Here is a 21184-nt window from a genome sequence, read left to right on the forward strand (position 1 = left end):
CCAAGTCTTTCTACTTTTGCCCATATCATCCCGAACCTTTTGAGCACATGCTTCCCCCTCACAATTTCACAACCTAAATGCTTCACAAGTTCTATCAAGAAAAAGAAAAAAAAATAGCGTTAAAAAAAAAAAAAAAAAGCCCACACAAAAGAAAACTACCTAGTTTGAGTTTAATTATAAACATTCTGGTTGCATTTTTTTCAGTCTACTTCCCCTCCTTGTTACTACAAACATTTAAAAACATCCTTAAGCTACAATCATGCTCTACAAAACATAGATGCAGGAAAGTAAAAATACACCTTATTATAACCACATATTATACCACAATTTTACAAGAGACTGAAAAAAACTTATTATGCCCTTTGCAACACGTTGAGCCCAAGCACCTTAAATGAGGGTAAAACACAGAGTTTTGTTCTGTATTGTGGATTTCAGTGCTCTCACACATTATTTAAAAAATTTTAGTTTGCTTTTTTTTTTTTTTGTTAAGGCAAGTTTTTCATAGAGTCTGCTGGGAAAACAGCACCATGAGCTTCATTTTGCCATCACAATAACATTCAGTTATCTTGGCAACTCAAGAAGTATTTACACCCACACATGAAATGTCACTAAAAACCCCACAGAATACATGGCTAAATGTTAATATTTGAGGAATACACATGAAATTTAGACTTACTTTAGGTCAGCTTTTACAATAATGACTGAGGTACAAATAATACACGGGTATCATGTTAAATTAAAGCCCTCAGGGTTCCATCACCTTTCCTTAAAACAAAGGAATGAAGCAACAAGGAAAAATAAACAAAGAAAGACTGCAAACTGAAACTGTGCCATAGGAATGAAAACATTAATGCTGCGTGTACAATGTCTGCCACAAGTCTCAACTATTTAAGCAATTCTTTTATTTGCTCATTTTATGTAGCAAGAAATTCGTATTATCTCTGAAGCCAAACCCAAAGCTAACACTGACTGCTGTTTTGCTCTCTTTTTAATATATTATTTCGTGGCATTAGCATACATCACCAGTGAGCATTTTTTTTTAACGCACAAAAGTAAAAACTAAGATTTTTAGACAGGAAAAAAACCAACAAAATGGTCTGTCCCTGCTTCCCAGGAAAGGCACCTCAAATTTTTGGCTTTTTCAGCCCGCAGTGCTGTGACCCTGTGAACCACCACATGCCTGAAAACCGGGTCCTAACAGATCACATACACATCCTCCAGTACAAAGAGGATCAATGCTCCTTCTCTGCAACAATTACTTATAAATACAATTCCACAAAAAAACATTACAGTCTCAAAGGTTTTGGATTTCTTATTCTATATTTGATGAAGAAAAAGAATGTATTACGTTACTTACGTGACTTACAGCCAGACAAAACTGTGATGTCGCCCTGGATGCCTGCAGCAAACATGTTCAATCCAAACACATAATCGATTTTTTTGGCTAAGTTTGAAATGATCGAAGTTTAAACAGATTTTCTAAGAAGAATTTCTAAATGATGGCCAAAACTTCATGACACAGATTCCAAGCTGGGATCACAGGAACTGTCCTCATGACATCACCCAGAGGCAGCTGCCAGGCAGGAGCAGGGGCAAGGCGCCTTCTCCAGGAAACGTTTGTGTCCCAGCTCCCGGCACAACACACGGAGCCACTCAGCAACTGCTCAACTACATTGAGTTACGTTTGCAAAAAATGCCAACCAGCACTCTTGATCTTACTCCAAAGTTTTGTTGAGTTAAAGGGAAACTGATTTTTCGTAATGTTATGTCAGAACTGTAACAGTTAACACTGACTGATTTTATGCCATTTGTATACTCGAATTACTGTGAGCACTCCCAATGGATGAACCGCTTTTGGGTGAAAGAGCTTTTGCTCATCTGATTTCCAGCTTTTGTTCAGTTAACAAGTAAAAAAAAGAGTATTTTGCTTGTTTGAATTAATCTAGTCAAAATTGAAAAGATGGCCAGGCTGGGGAGGGGACACGGCTTGGAGTAAATTTATACAAAAGACAAACTGAAATAAACCCCACAAGCCGAACTCTACCACAAACCCAGGACACAGAAGAGGACAAATTTGTCTCAAGAGTATAGTAAAAGGCATGCAGAGATGTGCCAATGCTTGAACAGACACAGAACATCCTCCATATAAAAAGAATAATCACATTTAGGTATTCATTAATACATTTGTATAGTCAAAACAGTAATTATTTAAAACACAAGTTTTTAAACCAGCAAGATTAGCTTAAAATAGACTCTTAAAGCAGTATTTCCTCTTTTTGACTCAGTGAAATCAGCTATCAAGAGGTATTTTAGTCACAAGTCTAGACTGGCAAATCAGACAACTGGGCTCAGTTATTATTTTAAATGTAATAAGCTGGATTTCTTAAGAACACAATTCCCACCCCCATTGAGGCACACTGTTTGAAATTAGGTGTAACTACAAAATTTAACTTGCAGTGTTGAAGGAATCCATGTTAGAATAAATATCTTCTCATGCAGATGTGACTTTCCTGCTCCCTTCATTTCTCATTGTGGTTCCTAACTCTTCCCTGCCCTGTTTGCTCTCTGATTCAGTAGGAATGAGAAGGAAAGCAGCTCACTGCCTTTTGCACACAATCACAGAAGGAGTCAGCAGAATCACGAACACCAGCTCATTAATTAATGAGCTGTTTGCCTGTGTATGTGTTCACATGTGCACTCACACTCACATAAAACCTCAACTCTATTAAGCAGAAATTCCCCATCATTTGCCACCAGCACTTTTGAGAGAGTCTCAAAAAAAACCCCTCAACTGACAAAATACTGGTTATATTGACAAAGCAGGCAGAAGCACAAAAAATTCCATATAAGATTTAGTGGAATGCAATTCTAATGCAATTTTTGTTTCCTGGGAATGTGGCAGCAAGCTTTCTAATTTACAAATTAGAGCAATTTAAATTAAGCCTTTATGTCCTTACCATGCAAGAAAGAAACAAAACACATCATGAAAGGTCCTCTGGAAGAGACATAACTATAACTAGAATTTAGCATTTTGGGTTTTTTTTTTAATTTACAAGTGAAGAAACCATGATACTGATTAATATTTATTTTCCAGTCATTAAGGGTTAGTCTACAATTTCAGCTGACAGAACCTGATCACACTGTCCCTGAACAAGCCCATCATTCATGGACCTTCATGACAGACAGATCCTATCTATTAGAAAAACCTCAAATACAGTGACTAATTTTCATTCCAAAACAATTCTACACTTTTAAAGAACAAGCTGAGAGATCACCAAAATGTTAGCTGGTTTTGATATGCAAAAATAATGTTTTATACTCACTTACTAAATAAAATCCAAAGGCTTCTTAACAGCATTACAGCAACTTACAATCCTCCAACTACATTGTAGCAAGAAAATAAAACCATCAGCGATACCAGAAAAAGTAGATGTTTGCTCAGTGCCTCACACCCACCACCACACACTGCCAGATCTGCTCTCATCTGCTGCTGCCAATGCACATGTGCAGAATTCTAAAGAAACTTCCTGCTCACACAGATCCCATCACACTCTTAACAACAGTAGTTAATAAATAAAAAGGCTTTTGTATCTTGTGTAACAGCTAATTATATTCATCCTACTTGCCACCCCCCAATGCAAAGCTCTACTCCACCAACCACACACATCTCATTGCCCCTGCAGCAGATAATGCAGAATTTCAGTGCAATTGCATTATAAAAGTACAGTAAAGTAACAGGAAGAAATTATCAGCAAAACTGTGCAACTTGAGAGCTTCATGTTATAAAACCAAGGCAGTTTAACAATTATCACTGCTGTTGAAAGACTTTTTTAAGGAACAGAAGTCAAGCTATCTCAGAGACACCAAAAAAGCAAACTATAAATATATAATGCACTTAATTCATTATACATAAGTTATCCTATTACATACATTTATTATCAGTTTGTTCCTCCCCTCCCAAACAGGTAAGCAGAAATACACACTGGGACTCAGCAGATCACAAATCGGTTACAGAGCCCCTCTGCTACGGAAACATCGCCTCTGTCAGAGCCTTGAGCACGTGCCACCAAAATAAAGCACAGGCTCAGCATCCCCACTGCAGAAGAAAGACACTTCAGTGAAGAGCTCAATGCTGCAGCAATGATGATTCTCTGAATTTCAAGAGATGGGGAAAGGAAAAAAATAAAAAAGGAAAAAAAAAGGGAAAAAAAAAAGTCTGGTATACTGAGGTCTCCCATCAAAACTTCATTGTGACTAAATTTGAAGACACCAGCAGAAATCGTGAGGTTAAGAGTTAGACTGCAGACTAAAATTAACTAGCCTGATTACATTTCTAGAGTGCCAAGACAACAAAAGATTTCATTAAATATAAAGTTCAGCAGAAAGGGAAGAAAACCTTTCACACACGCACACGTAAAATAAGGGTACAAAGAAAGAAACAACCACATTCATACAGTTCCAGCTCTCACCTTTTCAGTTTTGTCCATGTATTATTAGCCTACACAGCTGAGCACAAATTTTAATCCTGCCACACTGCAGGGAACACTGAAGAGAAGAGACACATGAGGAGAGCTGCCCATGAGACTGGAACCTGGACAATCGGTGCAGGGCTCCCACCAGACACAGGGCTCACACCGAGCACATGCCCCACCCAAACGTCCTTAGAAATGCCCAAACACTGAAGAAAATAAAAACCATTGAAACCTCTCTATAGGAAAAAGCCTCTGCAACCACAGTCTTTGTTACAAGCTGTCTGAACACAAACATAAAGCCCTATCTGTATTTTAAGCTCGTTTGGCTTTTTTTTTTTTTTTTAAAGACACATATACAGGATTTCACACATGCACGGGGAAAGACCACAAGAGTAGAACTGTTCGTTATTATCACAATAGAACTATTTTCATTTATCAGAATATGGGCTGCAAAATATTATCCATTTCTTGTAGTGAACTATTCCACCCATATGTTGCAAACGTAACAGGTTTTGACCTTCTAAACTATGTTTTTAAGACTTGAAAACAAATCGGTTCTACAGGAAAAAAAAAAAAAAAAAGCCTGATAGAAGATGCAGTAATAAATACATTATGGTTTGGGGTGCAATAATCCACAGAATTCACTTGAACTGACTGAATTTCCACAAATCTCAACAGCTGGCTATCAAGCCAGTACAAACTGTGAAGAGAAATCTGAATTTACCAAAGCCTTAAAACAGCTAGCTCAAACAAAATTTCTGCAGGTAAAATCTCTCACCTTACAGAAAACAATAGTCATCAAGACTGAATTGCTCAATTATACTATTTTTCCAGGGAGCAACATAAAATTCTTGTATTCTCTGCCTGAATCCAGTTTTGACAAGAGATATAGAGCCCCTCTGCTGAAAAACTAATCGAGTCTTCACTTTACGCCAAGTAACAACTCCCTCTTCCTTCACAGAAGATTTAATACACCTTCACTTCTGTACCTCCTCCCGGTATGTTCTGGATTAAGTGTTATTTTTCAGTTCTTAAGTAACAGTCCTCACATCTGAAATGATCCATAAATATACAACTAGGCCTGCAATGCAAGGAAAAAGTTTAAAAAGTTTGTCATCCTTCATCCTTCCAGATGCAAATGACGAATTGCCCTGCACGGAGTTAATTCACTCTCGCCTAATTGCCACTAGATTTTTGTGTGCTAATATGGCAGTAAAATTTACCTGGTGCTATGCACTGAATCAGAGGACAACTTGAAGCATTCTCTTACCAACATCACTCCCATGTAGCTGCAGCTTCTTTTGTGGGGGATGGGAAAAAAGAGAACCACTATACCAGGAAAAAAAAAATACAAACTAAAAAATCACCTCAGACTTGGCAGGTTTTACTCACTTTCCAACGAGCCCTGGAAAGGGGCATCACTGCTCAGCTGTAACATTTGACCAGAAATCAAAAGGCTGAGTATTAAAAAAGGAAAAAACCCTACCCCATAAAGCCTCCCCACACAGCAAGCAGAGACTCACAGAACTTTCTGATGTCTGCTCCAAATGCACAGAATATTTCTCCAGCCTCACCTGCTTTTGCAAACATGCCATTATGTACATTAGAAATCAACGTTTCCCTGCTTGCACAGGTTCTCAGGGTATGAGCCACACATGACAAATGTTAAATTAAGTCTTTTAATGAGCTGTGAGAAGATCCTCCAGTGTTCCAAGCAACACAAAAACTAAGAGCCCAAACTAACACAGAGCAGATAAAAACTATCATTTGCCAAACTGAAATGTTTTGACGAGTTGTTCATGTCAAAATCTGCAAGCATTAAAAGTTACCAGGAGCCTCTCTGAGTCAGCTTCCTTAAATGTAACCATGGGACAATCTACTTGATTGATTTTTCTAAAGCAATACTGTAAATTTCCAGTTTGAGGCTTTCAAAACACTGAGGTATTTAATTCCTTATTGTTACATAGGAATAGGAGACCAGGAAAGAAAAAGAGACAAGCAAAAAATCCCAATGGAGCCAAACAATGTATAAAATACAGACAAAGAAGATTAAAAGAGATTCTAAACATCTTCAAGTCTATGCAACAAAGAACACATAAAGCAATTTACTAGTTATGAGCAGTAAAAAAAAAAAAGAAAGCAAGCAAAGAAATAGCTAAACTGCTTATAATACAAGCAAACAAATCAGCTTTCTATTCTTTTTATGCTGCAGATTAAACTGCATGGAAGACAGAAAAACTTCAAACCTAAATGCTAATCCAGTTTAACAATTTGTTCTAAATTCACAATCTAACAATTCCATCCCTGAGGACATTCACGAACACATGCCAAAAAAAAAAAAATAAACAACTGTGTAAAATAAACAACTGTGTAGGTTTTTATATATTAACTTTGTTTTTTGGGTTTGTTTTTGGTTTGTTTTTTTTTTTTTTTTTTTTTTAAAGGCAAGAGTTACTATGTGGTATTTACTTTGTTCATCTGTTACCTCTTTTTCCCATCTTGAGCCTGGCAGCACTAAGAAATTTTGTAAATATTTTTTTAAAATGCAGCCAGACCAAGGAACTTGAGAATAAGAGAGCTGTGCATTAAAAGCTGGCGTTGCAGTATATGATGGCAGGGTTTTTTGTTGTTGGGTTTTGCTGGTTTTTTTCCAAACCTTGAATGAGCATCCCAACACTGGGACATCTCACGTTATAGCAACTTTTTGATCGCAAGAAACACTTGCATTCAAATATTCAAATCCCTAAGGAGCTTCCATGAACAATAGAAACCCACACCGGCAAACCCCTCGGAAGATACATTTGGTCACAAGCTGGCGCGTTAAGTCCATGACCCAGCGTTCTTCATGCCAGCGCTGCCCTGGTGATCACAGGCCATTGAGTGACTGCCCTTTCAATTTCTGGGACCAATTTCGCTGTCCGGGAGCTGCGAGGCTGATGCTGTCAGCGCGCCAAGCCCCATGGCAGGGGGCACCCGGCCGCTCCGGGGGACGAGGGACCAGCCTGGGCATAACTCCCGCAGGAGCCGGGCTGTCAGCGCTGCCCGCGAGGTGCCACCGACACCCGCCTGGGAGACGCCCCCGCCTCTTGACAGCTCCCTGCGAGCGGCTGCAGCGCCCGGGCAGGAGGAAGTTCCCGCGCCCCGCTCGGCGCCGGTGCCAGAAGGTTCCTGAAGCCTGACGTGACACCGAGCGGCCCGAGCGGGGACCCCCCGCGCATGCGCCCCGCGCCCCTCACCGTTGCCGGGTGACTCGCCCTCCCCGCCGTCCTCAGCACCACCAGCAGGTTCCTCCGCCTCTTCCTACCCCGGGGGCCGGCGCGGGCCTCTCCTCGCCTCTCCGCTCTCCTCGCAGCCCTCCTCCGCCGGCCGCTGCCCGCGCCGTGTGCCGCGGCCGCCGCGCTGCCGGACCCGGCGCCGTCCGTGCCCTCACAGCCGCTCCGAGCTCCGAGCCGCGAGCGGGGGGTCCCCGACGGCAGCGGCGGCGACGGGCGGAAGTGACGCGCTGACTGACAGGTGCAGAGCGCGCGCCCCCCGCCCGCCTCCCCCCGGGGGTCACGTGCCGGGGGCGGGGCGGGCGCTGAGGGCGGGCGGGGCAGCGCCCTGAGGCGGCGGCGGCTGTGAGTGGCCCGGTTAGAGGGGCGAGTGAGGGGCGCCCCAAAATTAACGTTTTCTTCATGTACTCGCCCGCACGGTAACTCAGCCACCCACCCGCCTCGACCTGTGCGGGCTCAGAGTCACAGAATCAAATAGCTTGGGGAAAACCTCTGAGCTTATCGACCCAAACCTTGGACCGGACATCACCGTGTCCCCCGCACCAGGGCACTGAGTGCCACGTCCGGTTTTCTTCCCTGGGCAGCCCACTTAAATGTCTGATCACCTTTTCCGTGAAGAAAATTGCTCCTCAAGTCCAACCTAAACCTCCTCTGCTGCAGTTTAAGACTCTCCTCTTACCCTGGGGTGCCCAGAGAGTGACCATGGCCAGTAGTGGCACCATGAAGGCTTGTACCCTGCTGGCTTTGGTTGGACATGAGAAGAAATCTCTTCACAGAAAGGATGACCAGACATTGGAACAGTCTGCCCAGGGAGATGGTGGCATCACCATCCCTGGAGCTGTTTTAAGAGAAACCTGGATGAGGCACCCAATGTCATGGCCTGGTTGACACAGGTTGGACTCAACGACCTCAGAGGTCTTCTCTGGCACAACTGATTCTAACATCCCAATTTTGCTTTTCTCATAACCATATTAAAATATTTCCTGTAAATTTTCTGAATTGAAGCCGCAAGAGCAATCACTGCCAAGTATTTCCCAAATGTAAGCACGCCAGAAGTAATGAAGTGCCCTTTGACAAAGAGCTAATGCATTTTGAAACACAAAATTTAGCACCCTTAAAGTGAGTTAGCATAAGTTAAGAGAGGAGATGCAAGCTTACGCCCGAAGTGTTAAAACCAATGCCTGGCAGTCTGTGGTTCCCACATGCCACGCTGAAACTACAACAGCTTTTTCTGTCATGCAGTGCCAGCAGCCATAGGTGGTGGGTTTAATAAGGCATTTAAGGAAACTTGGATTTAGTTAGTAAAAATCCTCTCAGGAAAAGCTATTTTCTTCCCCCATGAAAAACTGACAAAGAATATATGAAAGGGAGAGGAAATTATACAAGCAGGATGGGATTAATTGAGACCTCTGTATTTTCAATAGCTGGGAGGATTTTGTTTCAGGTTCTCCAGCATGGATTCTGACTTTTATCTAAAGATACATTTATAAGACTCGTTAAAAGGTTTTGTATTTAGAATCCCAAGAAGGGAGAGTCACAATCCCACAGTAAATTAACCTGGGTTTAATCAGATCTAAAACTCTGTTTTCCTGCTGGAAGATTTGGTGTCATTAGGAGGTACCACGCAAACCCAATAAAACGTGTAGGGTCAGGGGAAATGACTTCTCAGGAGGTCTGTGTGTGCTATCCCTCTGTTTCCACAGCAGACTTCTCCACTTGAACCACTAATAAAATTTCCTTGCATCAGGATGAGGTTTCTGAATTTGTATTTTGTATACATAGCCGTGTTCTTTCTGATTCATTTAGCCTCATCAACAACAATAAAGATACTGAATCAGAACAAGCTGGCAATTTTGTTGATGAAACATGGGAGAGAGCGGACTCCAGCTGGCTCTTCAGCAGATACATTGGCCAGTTGACAGGAATAAAACTGCAAGAAACCTGACACAAAAAGCACACGTGGTGAGAGGAGACAGACAGCAGAGGCAGGCAGGTAGGCAGGCACTGCACAGCACCTGTTTGCTGGTTTTGAGTCCAAGGCAGTGGCTTCTCTCCTCTGAACTGGCTCTGAATACGCCATTTCATGCCAGCTTATCCTACCTCCTTTCAAAGGCTTCCAAGGCTCTTTGCAGGGGGCAGACATATGCAGTCCCAGGCTGCCATTTTAGGCGTTTCTGCTCACTTTGTGTTCTTGCTGTCTACTTGAAAGATTGAGGACAACCCAGGAGTCACAGTCATAGAATATTTCAAGTTGGAAGGGACCCATAAGGATAGAGTCCAACTCGCTGCTCCTCACAGGACTGTCTAAAGCTAAACCATGTGACTAAGAGCATTGTCCAGATGCTCCTTGAACTCTGGCAGGCTTGGCGCTGTGACCAGTAAATCCATGTCCAGAGCCACACCATGAAAGGGGAGCCATTTCTGCAGCTCAGTGTGTTTTCCTACAAATCCTCAACAGCTAAATTGCTCAGCTTAAAAGTTTTGCAGAGATTGACTGCTAAGTGCTTACAAAGTAACTCAGTAGATCTGAAATAATTACTGGTGTAATTCCCTTGTTTTCAGGAACAGCTATTCAAAAGCACAAATCACTATTGCCTGTATTTGTCACAGAAGAACTGGAGCCATGTTTCCTTCATGTATCCCCACTTCCCATCCTGACCTAGTATCACTTTAGAATAAATATTCTGTGAAGAATTTAGCTTCCAATTAAATCTACTTCCAGCAAGAGCCCTGCATTACACCTCATCAGAAATTGAAGAAACTTTAAGAAAAATGTCCTTATCCCAACTGTGCTCAGTGTTGTACAAGGCTTAGTACAGAGTGAGCTGAAATACTCCAAAGCTCAAATCAGCTTTGAAAAGCCATCGAATCCTTGTAAGGTTGATTGATTGCCTGCCATGTAATTCCTCGCCTTCATACTAGGTTATTGTCTTACTAGGAGGAAATGGGAATCTGACACGTAGTAAAACAAGACACTGTCTCTTGTAATACCTGTGTATTATATGCCAAACAGTTTTTCCTGGAAATTATCTGTATGTCAGCAAAGTGTTTGCTTTTGGGCTTTATTGCTCACCTACAAATTATTTGATATGTTCTTCTGAACTTGGAGGTGCTCAATTTTTGCCTTAAGTGGATCCTATTGATATCTCGCAAAAAAATATTGACAAACACGAGTCCTTTCCAAGGAGAGAATTAGCAAACACTTTCCAGCTAGCTGCTCTGCAAAGTGCTTTCCTTTCCTGTGTATTTAATCCAGAAACAGAGACATGGCCCCAAGATGAGTCTTTACTTCATTCTTTCCCAGCATTATGGCATTTTCTAACATACATTTTGTTTCAGGATGCCCAGCACATGACACTTGGCCTTGCTGAACATCAATAACTCTCCGTGAAAACTCCATATCAGCAAGTATCCAGCTGTTTTAACTCATGGCGTCCAAAAGGGCACCTAAGAATCAAAGTTCATTTTTAAAGCTTTGCCCTGTATTAATAAATGAGACTTCACAACACTCAAACAGGTGAAAGGATCTATTTTACAGAAACTCCAGCCCAGGGAAAACCATTCATCATTTCAGACTGTCTGCCATTACTAGATTCATATGTAAGAATTTTTTAAAACTGAATTCAGTATCAAAGGCACATGTTTTGTGTAAATGTCAGACATTTTTACTCATTTTTCTACTAGAGTTCTGTGATTAAAATAAACATTTACAGCATGAGATTTTTTTCCCCAGCCTCTGAACACTTTTTGGATCTGAATTCTGGTTTTAGATCTGTCTTTAAAGTAAAAATCTAGGAATATGGGTCAAATGTGGCTTTTAAGGCTTGTTCATATTTTAATTGCATGGTTGCAGACTTAACAAGAGAGAATTCTTCCCTCCTTGAAATTCAAGACATCGAAAGGTTAATTCAGTCTTCTCAGTTCCATTTCCTTCCGTCTGTTCCCCTTCCCACACTCCTCCCCACCCCCCATCTGTAGACAGCTGAGTTATTTGAATTTTATGCAAGCTAGTATTCATCCAAAGGGGAAAATCACTCAACGTACACACCAGTCAAGCAAAAATTGCAGTACTGCACACTTGCATTTTTTACTTCCTATTTGCTTTTCTCTGCATTTACCAACTTGGGCTGTGGACATTCACACTCATGCTCCAAAGATAAAGTTAGCTCAAAGTAAAGCTTGTGTGTCCTCATCGCTGTTGAATTCCCATTCTTTGCACTCACGTGGAATCTGTGCTCAAGCTGCTGTGGTGCTTTTACCTTGGGCTGAGGAAAGGCTACAGTTCACATTACCACAATTTGTCAGCTGCCAACACAATCACTCTCTGCTGTTCCCATGTTATTTCATGGTGTGGTCAGTCATACTCAAGGTACATTAACTCCAGAGGAGTCACTTTGACAGAGCTCAGGTTAACCCTGGAATGAAGCCAGAGCTTTAATCCAATGGATTTTGTCACTTTATGTATATTTGCAAGAAAAAAAAAATCCATAAAACTATTCATTAAAAGTGTTCTAGCTCACTCAGGTTCTGAAGAAAGAGATGTTCGCTTCAGATGCCAGGAAAGGTAAACAGTGGAACTTACTGATTACAATTTTCTTACATAATTGTTGACCTTGTACACAGCATGTAATACCTATGTGTTTGGCTTCCACTGTATAACAAGCTTATAAAATTGGAAAACAATTTTTGGAAAAGATGATGGAGAAATACAAGTTTTTATTCTGTAAATTGCTCAAAGTAATCAGCTAGAAAAGATGACTTGGCTGCCTTTTTATTCCTCTGCTTCAGCAGCCTTGTCTCCTTAAGCAGCTGAAAAATTTCAGGGTTTATCTTCTCCCCAAACATAAAACCATTCAAGCTACGAGGAGTCCCAGGCTATTGAGAGTGGAATGATTTGGAATGAGATCCATCTATTGTCCTTTTTGCTCTGGACAAAAGGAAAATCTGAAGTTAACATAAAGTCAGTAGATCTCTGGATTTTATGATCTATGATCTATCTTCTCCCAGATTATGTTGGTTATCTATTTGCTGCACAGTGGGTGCCACAATTTCAATGGTAATGTTTCTCCTGTCTGAAGCAAAGAGAGGGAGAATCCCAACAGTGGATTGTTTAATTCCAGAGCAGCCAGCTACACTGAGAAGAGCCATGTTTGAGCACACTCCCAATGCTCATCCAAGATTTCCCTGTCTTACTCCTTCCCTAAACTGCTGGTTGCAGGAGATGCTTCTGTCCAGAGACAGAAAGGAGGGAAGAAAAAAAAAAAAAAAAAAAAAAAAAAAAAAAAAAAAAAAAAAAAAAAAAAAAGACAGCCAAAGACTCAAAGTCATGCTAAACTTGTGTCTCTTGTGTCTCTAGATCAGTATTCATCACAAACTGTCATGTGCTCTGTAGCACTAACTAATGTGACTAACACATCACATGCTTCATTCCCCACCCTGCATGGACATTCTGTATTAATTCCACTTTTTCCTTTAATAATTCATGCATGGGTCAACACATTTTGCTAGAAGGGGCCAGGCCAGAGCCAAGTACTTTGTGCTGAAAGACGCACTTTTGGGTCAGTTCTTGAGAAAGCTCTGTTGCAAGAATCTCCATCTGGTTAAACTTTAAAAAATTCACCCCAATACCAAGCTTTATAGTATTAAAAAAAAAAAAAAAAAAAAGAGAGAGAGAGAGCGAGGCAATTTCTACTCCCACTACCTTATGTTTTCTCCTTTTGCTCTTTGCTGCAACAGGGCTTCTGGTATAGACTTGTCTGAACTCCTGAGCTATTTGGAAAACATGGGGTTGGAAAAAAATAGCCCAAGGAGAAGGACTATCTACAACTGCCTCTCCTCCCCCCTCATCTCCTACATGTACCTACCCTCAAGGTTCAGTGGTCTTGATAAGGAAAATGAAACACCTTAGGTAATGATAAAACATCCAGTGTAAGACAAGTGCCGCGTGTTTACTCACTGGCAGTGCAGCACTACAGCAGAGTCTGCCAAAGAGGGATCAGTGCCTTCCTTACACCCCCAGGATTCATTGTCTCTTAGCCTGGGAACCTGTCTCCGTTCCCAAACAGGGATATTTTTTTTGGCAGCAAGACGGAACAAAAGGCACAAAGAGAACTAAGAAAACCCTTTCAGTGAAGCTGTAGTCTTTTCTTTTTCCTGTTCCCCTGAGGACGGGAAACCTCCTAAGGACAGCTCATAATATACCAAATCCTGCTACCTGCCTGGAAGGTGCTCAGTGCTCACAGGGACCTACAGGAATTAGGGTCCATGCAGATTCCAGCCCAGCTTTCAGCCTTGACAAATTGATCCCCTACCTTTTGCACCAAAAATACCACAGCATTTTGAAAATGAAATCACTGTTATATTTGAGTGGGTGTGTTATTTCGAGACAGCACTAATGTGATTATAAAATCAGTTGTGTCAGCTTATTGGCTCAGCTACAGACACTGATCTGCTCGAGCGTCTGTTCCTCTACCCGGCTGCTCGCGTTAGGGTGCTTTGTCCCCCCTCAGCTCCCCATGGAAATAAGAGACCATTTGATTCCCACTGCTGCACCAAAGAGAAAGAAACCTCTTCTTCTGGCAGTTGCCCACCTCATCTCTATGAAACTTGGCTTTTCCAGAGCACCTCTTGTGCCAAACATGCGCACAGCATCCCCCAGCCCATTAAAGGCTACAGTCCATATATATATATATACATATATGTATATATATATACATATATGTATTTATATACATATATGCATGGGCTGGGCATGCTGCTTCCAAGTGACAGTAGCCAAGGGAAAAGGTCAGGTGGCAGCAGGGTGCAAACATCCCAGCCTCACTTTTCAGACTCTTCCCTTGAACTCCCTCTAAACGTTTCCTCTCACCTCTTACCGAATCCTGGGAGAAAGTGTTTGTTTTTCCCTGCTGCTCTGTGGGTGTCTGACAGACTCAGTGGCTTGTGCTGCCAGGCATGGTTTAATGCTGTCAATGGCAGGTGACTCACTGGTATCAGAAGTGTCAGTCCTGGCAGGTTTGACTCAGCCCTTCATCTTTTGGCAGCAAATTGAAATAAAATACAGTTTCCATTGTATGAGGCAGCTTTTCAGGCATAGCCATACCAGTGCAGTTTTGCATGCTTTATGTGTAGAGCATCTGTAAAGATTCTATAGTCTGCATGCTCCACTGGCTTCCTGGTTTTTCACATTTCTATACACTGGGATCATTCTGCTGCCTCTGTGCAACACGAAGAAAGTTGAGGTTCATTGCAACCACAGTCATCCCAAGGGCAGGTAAATGCCATATTCCCCTTACTGAAGATGGCGACTCTGAAATCCCGCAATTAAAAACCTGACAAAGAACAGCTTTGCTGCTCATATAGCAAAAAATATTTCCATTACTAGTGAAAGGAAAAGGCATCTGAGTAAGATATTACCTACCCATCTTACCTCAAAGTATGCAATGCCCTCAGGCCAAATTCCAAATTTTCCATATGTAAACTGTATCCAGCTGTGTGTGCTGCACGGAGTGTATAAACATGAGGTTTGAATCCCACACGAGCTGTGTTTGACCACAGCACGGAATTTACAAGCTACAGAAACCTGACAGGCACTTTATGCAATAGTCAAGATGTTTGTTATGGAGATGAGTATCTCCTGATTTCAGCAGAGTGAGAACGTGTCATTTCTCATTATTATGTTGTTTGACTCAAAACAGTTGCACCTTCCTCACAAACCCAACCCAATTTCAATTAAAAACTTGGTCATCTTCAGTCTAAAACCCCAAACCATGTATTCCAAACTGTTTTAGTATTAGATTTGCCAATAAACTGGGCAATTAAAGTGGTAGTGGTGGTGAAAACAAGCGTGCTCACCCTGTCTTAGCATGTTTAGAAGAGCCTGAGCTCTGCTGTGGATCCTGGGGGCACAGCCCATGACTGGACACAGAAAACCAAGAGTGAGGCTCTTCTGCTTTGCTGTTCTCAACACTTTGTTTGCTCTCTACAACTGAGAGAACTTGTGCTACTCTTGAAGTTTAAGAGGTTTTGTCCTTTTAGTCTCTCTTCATAATCAGAATTATAATTATTTTTTTAAACTGAAAAATATTTTAAAAACTGAAACTCATGAACTGCCTGGATTAATGTATCACTCAGATTATGTTTTAAATTTTTTTCTGATCTTCTAAATCTTGTGTCCGGCCAAACAAAAGGTTAATGCTCTTTCTCTAAACAGACACAAAGACTCTTCAGTGCCAAATCTCAGCTACAGCTTAGACCAAATATTCACCCGGTGGCTGCCTTCCTGCTTTTTCCCAGGGGGTTTCACTCAGGAACACAGCTTTCTATTTGTGACAACTGGTTGGATATGTGGGATAGAAGCAAAGGAATCGAGTCCTGACATTAAATATGGAACACACACACAGTGATTTGGTGTGGTCAGTGCAGATGCAGAGATAACCGAGCCAGCCTGCACAAGTCCCTTAGGCTGGGAAAAACCTTTAAGATCAAGTCCAACCACAAACCTGTTCATTGTTTTAGTTTAAACAAACATTGTAAGAAGAGGTCCTTAAGACACATTTAAGCACATTAAAACCATTTTCTCTGTGCCCATGTATCAGACTCAAACCCACTCTACCTAAGCCAGTGGTGCCAAAGAAAGATCCACAGACACTCCAGGACTCTCAATCAGCTGAGAGACATCTCTGTCTCTCTGAACTCATTGTTCAAGCTGCCTTACAGTCAGTAGATAAAACCAGGTATTCCTATGCAACAATTAATTTTATCCCAACTTCATTGTCTCCCCTCTGTCATGGAGTCATATGGAGACACTGAAAGGTACACAAGAGGAAACCCACACCAGTATCCAGGAGATGCAGACAGCCCTTCTGTCCCTGCTTCCAGAGCCATGGGCTGAGGGAGGCACCGGCAAGTGAATTAACAGCTCCCAAAACAGGGACAAGCAGAAATTCATTATATGTCCCTTTAGGACACATTCCTGGGTGTCACTGTGGAGCTTGGGCTGTGCTAATCTCAGACTTGGCCCTTGGTGATGGTAATCACACCCATGGCTGTGCTGAGAGCCCTCCAGGGCCCCAAGCTTGTGCTTCTGCCAGCCTGGGCAGGCAGGGATGATCCCCAGGCGTGCTGCTGAATGCACCTACAATCCCCTCCCTGAAAAACTAATCTCGCAACAGCAACCCCCAAACCTCGCCTTTACTCCAAACCTCAGCACTGGAAAATGGTGGGATGGGAAACTTCAATAAGATTGTCATGGTAAATGAAGAGAACAGAAAAGAAAGAAGAATCAAGATGTAATTTGGCAGTTTTCCATGTCAGTTTTCCCATTTCCCTCCCTCGTGCACTTTCTACAGGAGCAATCTGTCCTTTCCCCAAACGCTGAGCAATCCCAGCACTAAACTAATCAATATTAATAGCAATGGGTTCGGGAGGGGGAGGAGGGGAGAGGAGAGGAGGGATTACCCTGACCTTTTTCAACTCACACTGCCTCAGACGGCCACCAAGCAGCTGAAGAGAGAGCAGCCAGACGGTAATGCCATGTGGTTTTAGTAGCTTTTCATTTTTTAATTTTTTTTCCTTGTGAATATTTACTCTGTTGTCTCAGTGCAGATAGCAATGAAATCTGATTTTCAGCAGGAAGGAAAAAATATAATTATATCAGCCATCTCGGGGCCAAGCCTTGCCTTGATGGGAAATTCCACTGAAATAAGGGGAATAATGCCCCGGCTGGATTTTAACTTGAATTTCTTAATAAAAAGAGGAATTGGATTAGGGAAGTTTTGACAGGTGAAATGCTGGTGTGCTTTGTGGATTTCTATTTATTATAATAGAGTATAATCAAAGCCACTGAGCTGTGACTGGGATATGGAGCAAGAGCAAACAAAGGGCTGGGGGAACCGGTCCTCTATTGTTACGCTCAAGTGTCCACAGCAGCTCAGGGGATGGATGTACTCAGTACAGGAGGCTCAGAATGAAAGACAAATCCTAGTAATTAAAATAAAATAATAATTGAAGCTCTTTGTTCCTATTGGGTTTGGGGTTTATTGTAGATTTTCCAGTTAGCAGCATGTCTTAAAATACAGGTTTATGTCAGGGGGCACCGTGGATTACTGGCAATTAATCATTGTCTCTTTATTATTGATAATTCTTGTTGCCATGTGCAAAATATGGTTTTTAGAAATTTCATCTGAGAAAGCTAGAGAAAATTCTATTTATGCTTGTCCTCTTTTGCTCTGAAAAAGCCAAGCCTCAGGGAAAGGTCCCAGATTGAGTGTTAGGTTTGTGGGGGTTTTTGAATAAACATTTTTATGGTATTTTCATATTTTTTCTCTTGAGGAGAAAATGCTTTGCAGATGGCTGATATCACAGCACTAGCTAATGAAGCCATGGGTGTGTTTTCCCTTTCTTTGTCAGGACCCATCATGTCCGACAAACCAGATTTTGCAGAAATTGAAACATTTGACAAGACCAAACTGAAGAAGACAGAAACCAGAGAGAAAAATCCACTGCCCACTCAAGAAAGTAAGTGTTTATGAGGCTATTTGAAGTACGACTAGCAAGGACGTGATCCGTATTGCAGTTCATATGCAAAATGAATACTAATCACAGGATTACAGGCTCAAACTCATCCCTGACTTTAAGTGGGGATAATACTGAGACTCTATGCTGGGCTTCCAAGGATATCAGTAATTATAACCAGCAGTGCATTTTGTATGAAAAACCCTTTCTTGATGGGATTGCTCTTACTTCTGCTAAAAGCAAGACCAGTGTTCCCACTGGGTGCTGGTAACAGGATCAATCTGTTTGTAATTACCTTGTTACCGGCTCCTCTGAAGGCAGGGGGAACCTTTGCCCATCGCTGGCAGGGCAGGCAGTATCCCCAGAGGGTGCCCAGGCTCTGGATTTAATGTTACCAAGGCAGATGAGCTGCTGCCTCCCACTGGTACCTGCTGTCAGCCCTAGGCAGAAGATCTCCAGGCATCCTGTCTGGGAATAAGGCTGCAAGCAAACCCATCATCATCCTCATCTAACAGGCAATCTGCCTCACAAAAGCACCCCTGAGCTTTTCCCATGCAGGGTCTTCTTCCATACACACTGTGCACAGGCAGCTAGACAAGGCTGGGATTCATGTTCAGCTTCAGATGTGAAAAGAGCATTTGGAGCAGATTTTGTGAGCAGTTCCCTTCAGAAGAGTATTGCTAATCACTGTGGAAGTGTGTGCTGATAGCCATGCACACGCACAGTCCCTCAACATTAGATATCTGGTTTTTTCCCCTTATTTTATTACCCTTGCCAACGCTAAAGCTGTAAATACAAGAGGAGCTTTGCATGCCATGAACTCCTCCCTTCTAGCTATGCAGATGTGGGAACGAGTTGTCACTTTCAGGGTGATCAAAACAACCAATTATGGAATTAACCATTCTCTGGCTTTAAGTATGACCATAGAAATCAGTATCCTGCAGAACTATTATCACTGAATCACAGAATGGTTTGGGTTAGGAAGGACTTCAAACATCATCATTTCAGCCCCATGCCATGGGCAAGGACACTTCCCACTCACTAGATCAGGTTACGGCAAGCCCCGTCCAACCCAGCCTAGAACACTTCCAGGGATGGGGCAGCCACAGCTTCTCTGGGAAACCTGTGCCAGGGCCTTGCCACCCTCAAAGGGAACAATTTCTTTCTCACATCTAATCTAAACCCTGCCCTCTGTCTGTGTGAAGCCATTGCCTGTTTTTTTGTCATTCTAGGCCCTTGTCCAAAGTCCCCTTACAGTTCTTTTGTAGCTCCTTTAAGTGTTAGAAGCCCTTCTAAAGTCTCCCCAGAGCCTTCTCTTCTTCAGGCTGTACACCCCCAAAACTCCCTCAGTCTGCCTCTATAGCAAGGCAAAGTTTCTTGTTCACAAACAGCAATGTTTACTGATGGTGTTTTTGTTTCCTGTTTTTCTACCAGCTATCGAACAGGAAAAGCAAAGTGAAAGTACAGCCTGAGTATAAAATCGAAGATGTGACTGCTGCTTCTTCAGTGGGGTTTTGGCTTTAAAACTGGGGGTTGTTGTTGTTTTATTTTGTCTCTCCCACCCCATATTTTTTGCTCATTTATTTTAGGAAACATTTGTTCATTTAATGTTCTCTGGAGAAGTTCGTTTTGTGTTTGTTAAAGAAGATACTATGAATTCGTATTCTTAAAATTATAATTTCAAGTTCTTTATCAACCCCATTACTTGGCCAAAAAAGAAAAAAAAAAGCAATTTGCATGGAAATTGTTTTCCTAAACCTCACAATAAACAGGTTTCTTCTGACCAATTGTCTTTGAGCCTTTCAGAAATCGAGTTTACACTGCAACTCTTATTAAAGTCCTTCCCCCTTTGTTTGCACTTCCACAGCAGCTCAGGGGCTTGGGCAGGTTGGGAAGGGTTACCCCAGGCACTCATAGGTCCCTTGGCTGGAACACAGCACTTCTCCATCATCTGTGTCCTGCAGAATGCCAGAGCCCCAGATGGCACCAACCCACAGGAACCCCCCTGACTACCTTGACAGCAGCCTGGAGACTTCACTCCCATCCCTTGTGTCACTCAAGGGTGTTTCATGGGAACCCTGAGGGACAAACTGTGCCAGGAACTCCTGCACTTGGAAACCTCCAGCCTGGCAGCAGGCATGAGTGAGAGGGGAAGCCACCAGCCTGCTTCAGTCTTGTCCAGCAGTAGGTTAGACTTTTGTAAGTACCCACTTACAAATTCCGTGCCAGATTGATGGTTAGGCTGAGGACATACTCAAATTAACATTCCAGATGAAGAAAAGGGCAGCACCCTCTCCACAGCTTTTTTATCTCTCTAACTTGCAAAGATCCAGTCAACCTTGGCATAACTGCAGCACAAACAAAGCCTTTGGCCCATCTCATACCAAGTCTTGGTATGAGATGAACAAGGGAAAGTGGAAAGAAGAAAGGAAATTAAGCATTACATTGATTTTTAGGGATGAAAGACCTTTAGCAGCACAGAGGTGTAAGACACAAACCTTCAAAGCAAGAAAGGACTCCCTACATCTTAGTTACTGGTGGGGCAATAACATCCTCACTGGTCTGCAGAGGACTTGGCAAAAATAGACTCTGGTACCAGCTCAGGGGACTCTCAATTACATGGTATCACATTATCTCTGGAATTAATTTGCAATCATATTAGAAAACCAAGTGCTTACTCTGGGCAGATAAACTGCTGTCCCTGGAGCTTCAGTTTGATCCTACTTGTGCTGTGAAGTGAGAGAAGCTCCCTGTGCTTCAGCAGAGCTTGTACCTGCGTAAGGTGAGGCAGAACACAGCCTTACAGGCTTCAGAAAGCAGAAGGGAATGGTTGGGGTGATGTCTAGACAGCTCTTGTTTACTTAAGGGCTGTTTGACACATGGCATTTAATGTGAATAGTCAGAACTGCAATTAAAAGTTGCAGT

At 42.2% G+C, this 21184-nt stretch overlaps 2 protein-coding genes across 9 annotated transcripts in view; one reads left to right on the forward strand and one right to left on the reverse strand.

The window, feature by feature from the left end:
- The window catches only part of FAM13B (family with sequence similarity 13 member B), a 44346-nt gene extending 36372 nt beyond the window's left edge, over positions 1-7974 (reverse strand). For 3 of the 7 annotated variants that reach the window (XM_066329075.1, XM_066329073.1, XM_066329070.1), the window contains exon 1: positions 7709-7972. The gene's annotated coding sequence lies outside the window, so the exon portion shown is untranslated. Of the gene's footprint in view, positions 1-7708 lie in introns of all 7 variants that reach the window. The other 4 variants (XM_066329074.1, XM_066329071.1, XM_066329072.1 and 1 more) reach the window with 4 other exon arrangements.
- Positions 7975-17176: 9202 nt separating this feature from the next.
- Positions 17177-19900, forward strand: LOC136367295 (thymosin beta-12-like). Of its 2 annotated transcripts, XM_066328814.1 has the most exons (3): positions 17177-17270; positions 18155-18262; positions 19694-19900. In XM_066328814.1, the coding sequence occupies exons 2-3, from the start codon at positions 18163-18165 to the stop codon at positions 19729-19731; spliced, it is 138 nt and encodes a 45-aa protein (XP_066184911.1). In that variant the 5' UTR covers positions 17177-17270; positions 18155-18162; the 3' UTR covers positions 19732-19900. The 2 variants fall into 2 exon arrangements, with proteins under 2 accessions (XP_066184911.1, XP_066184910.1); XM_066328813.1 differs by lacking the exon at positions 17177-17270 and having other exon boundaries at positions 18094-18262.
- The last annotated feature ends 1284 nt before the right edge of the window (positions 19901-21184 follow it).

Source organism: Sylvia atricapilla, chromosome 14 (genome assembly GCF_009819655.1).
Source record: "Sylvia atricapilla isolate bSylAtr1 chromosome 14, bSylAtr1.pri, whole genome shotgun sequence".
In the NCBI taxonomy this organism is placed as follows: Eukaryota; Metazoa; Chordata; class Aves; order Passeriformes; family Sylviidae; genus Sylvia; species Sylvia atricapilla.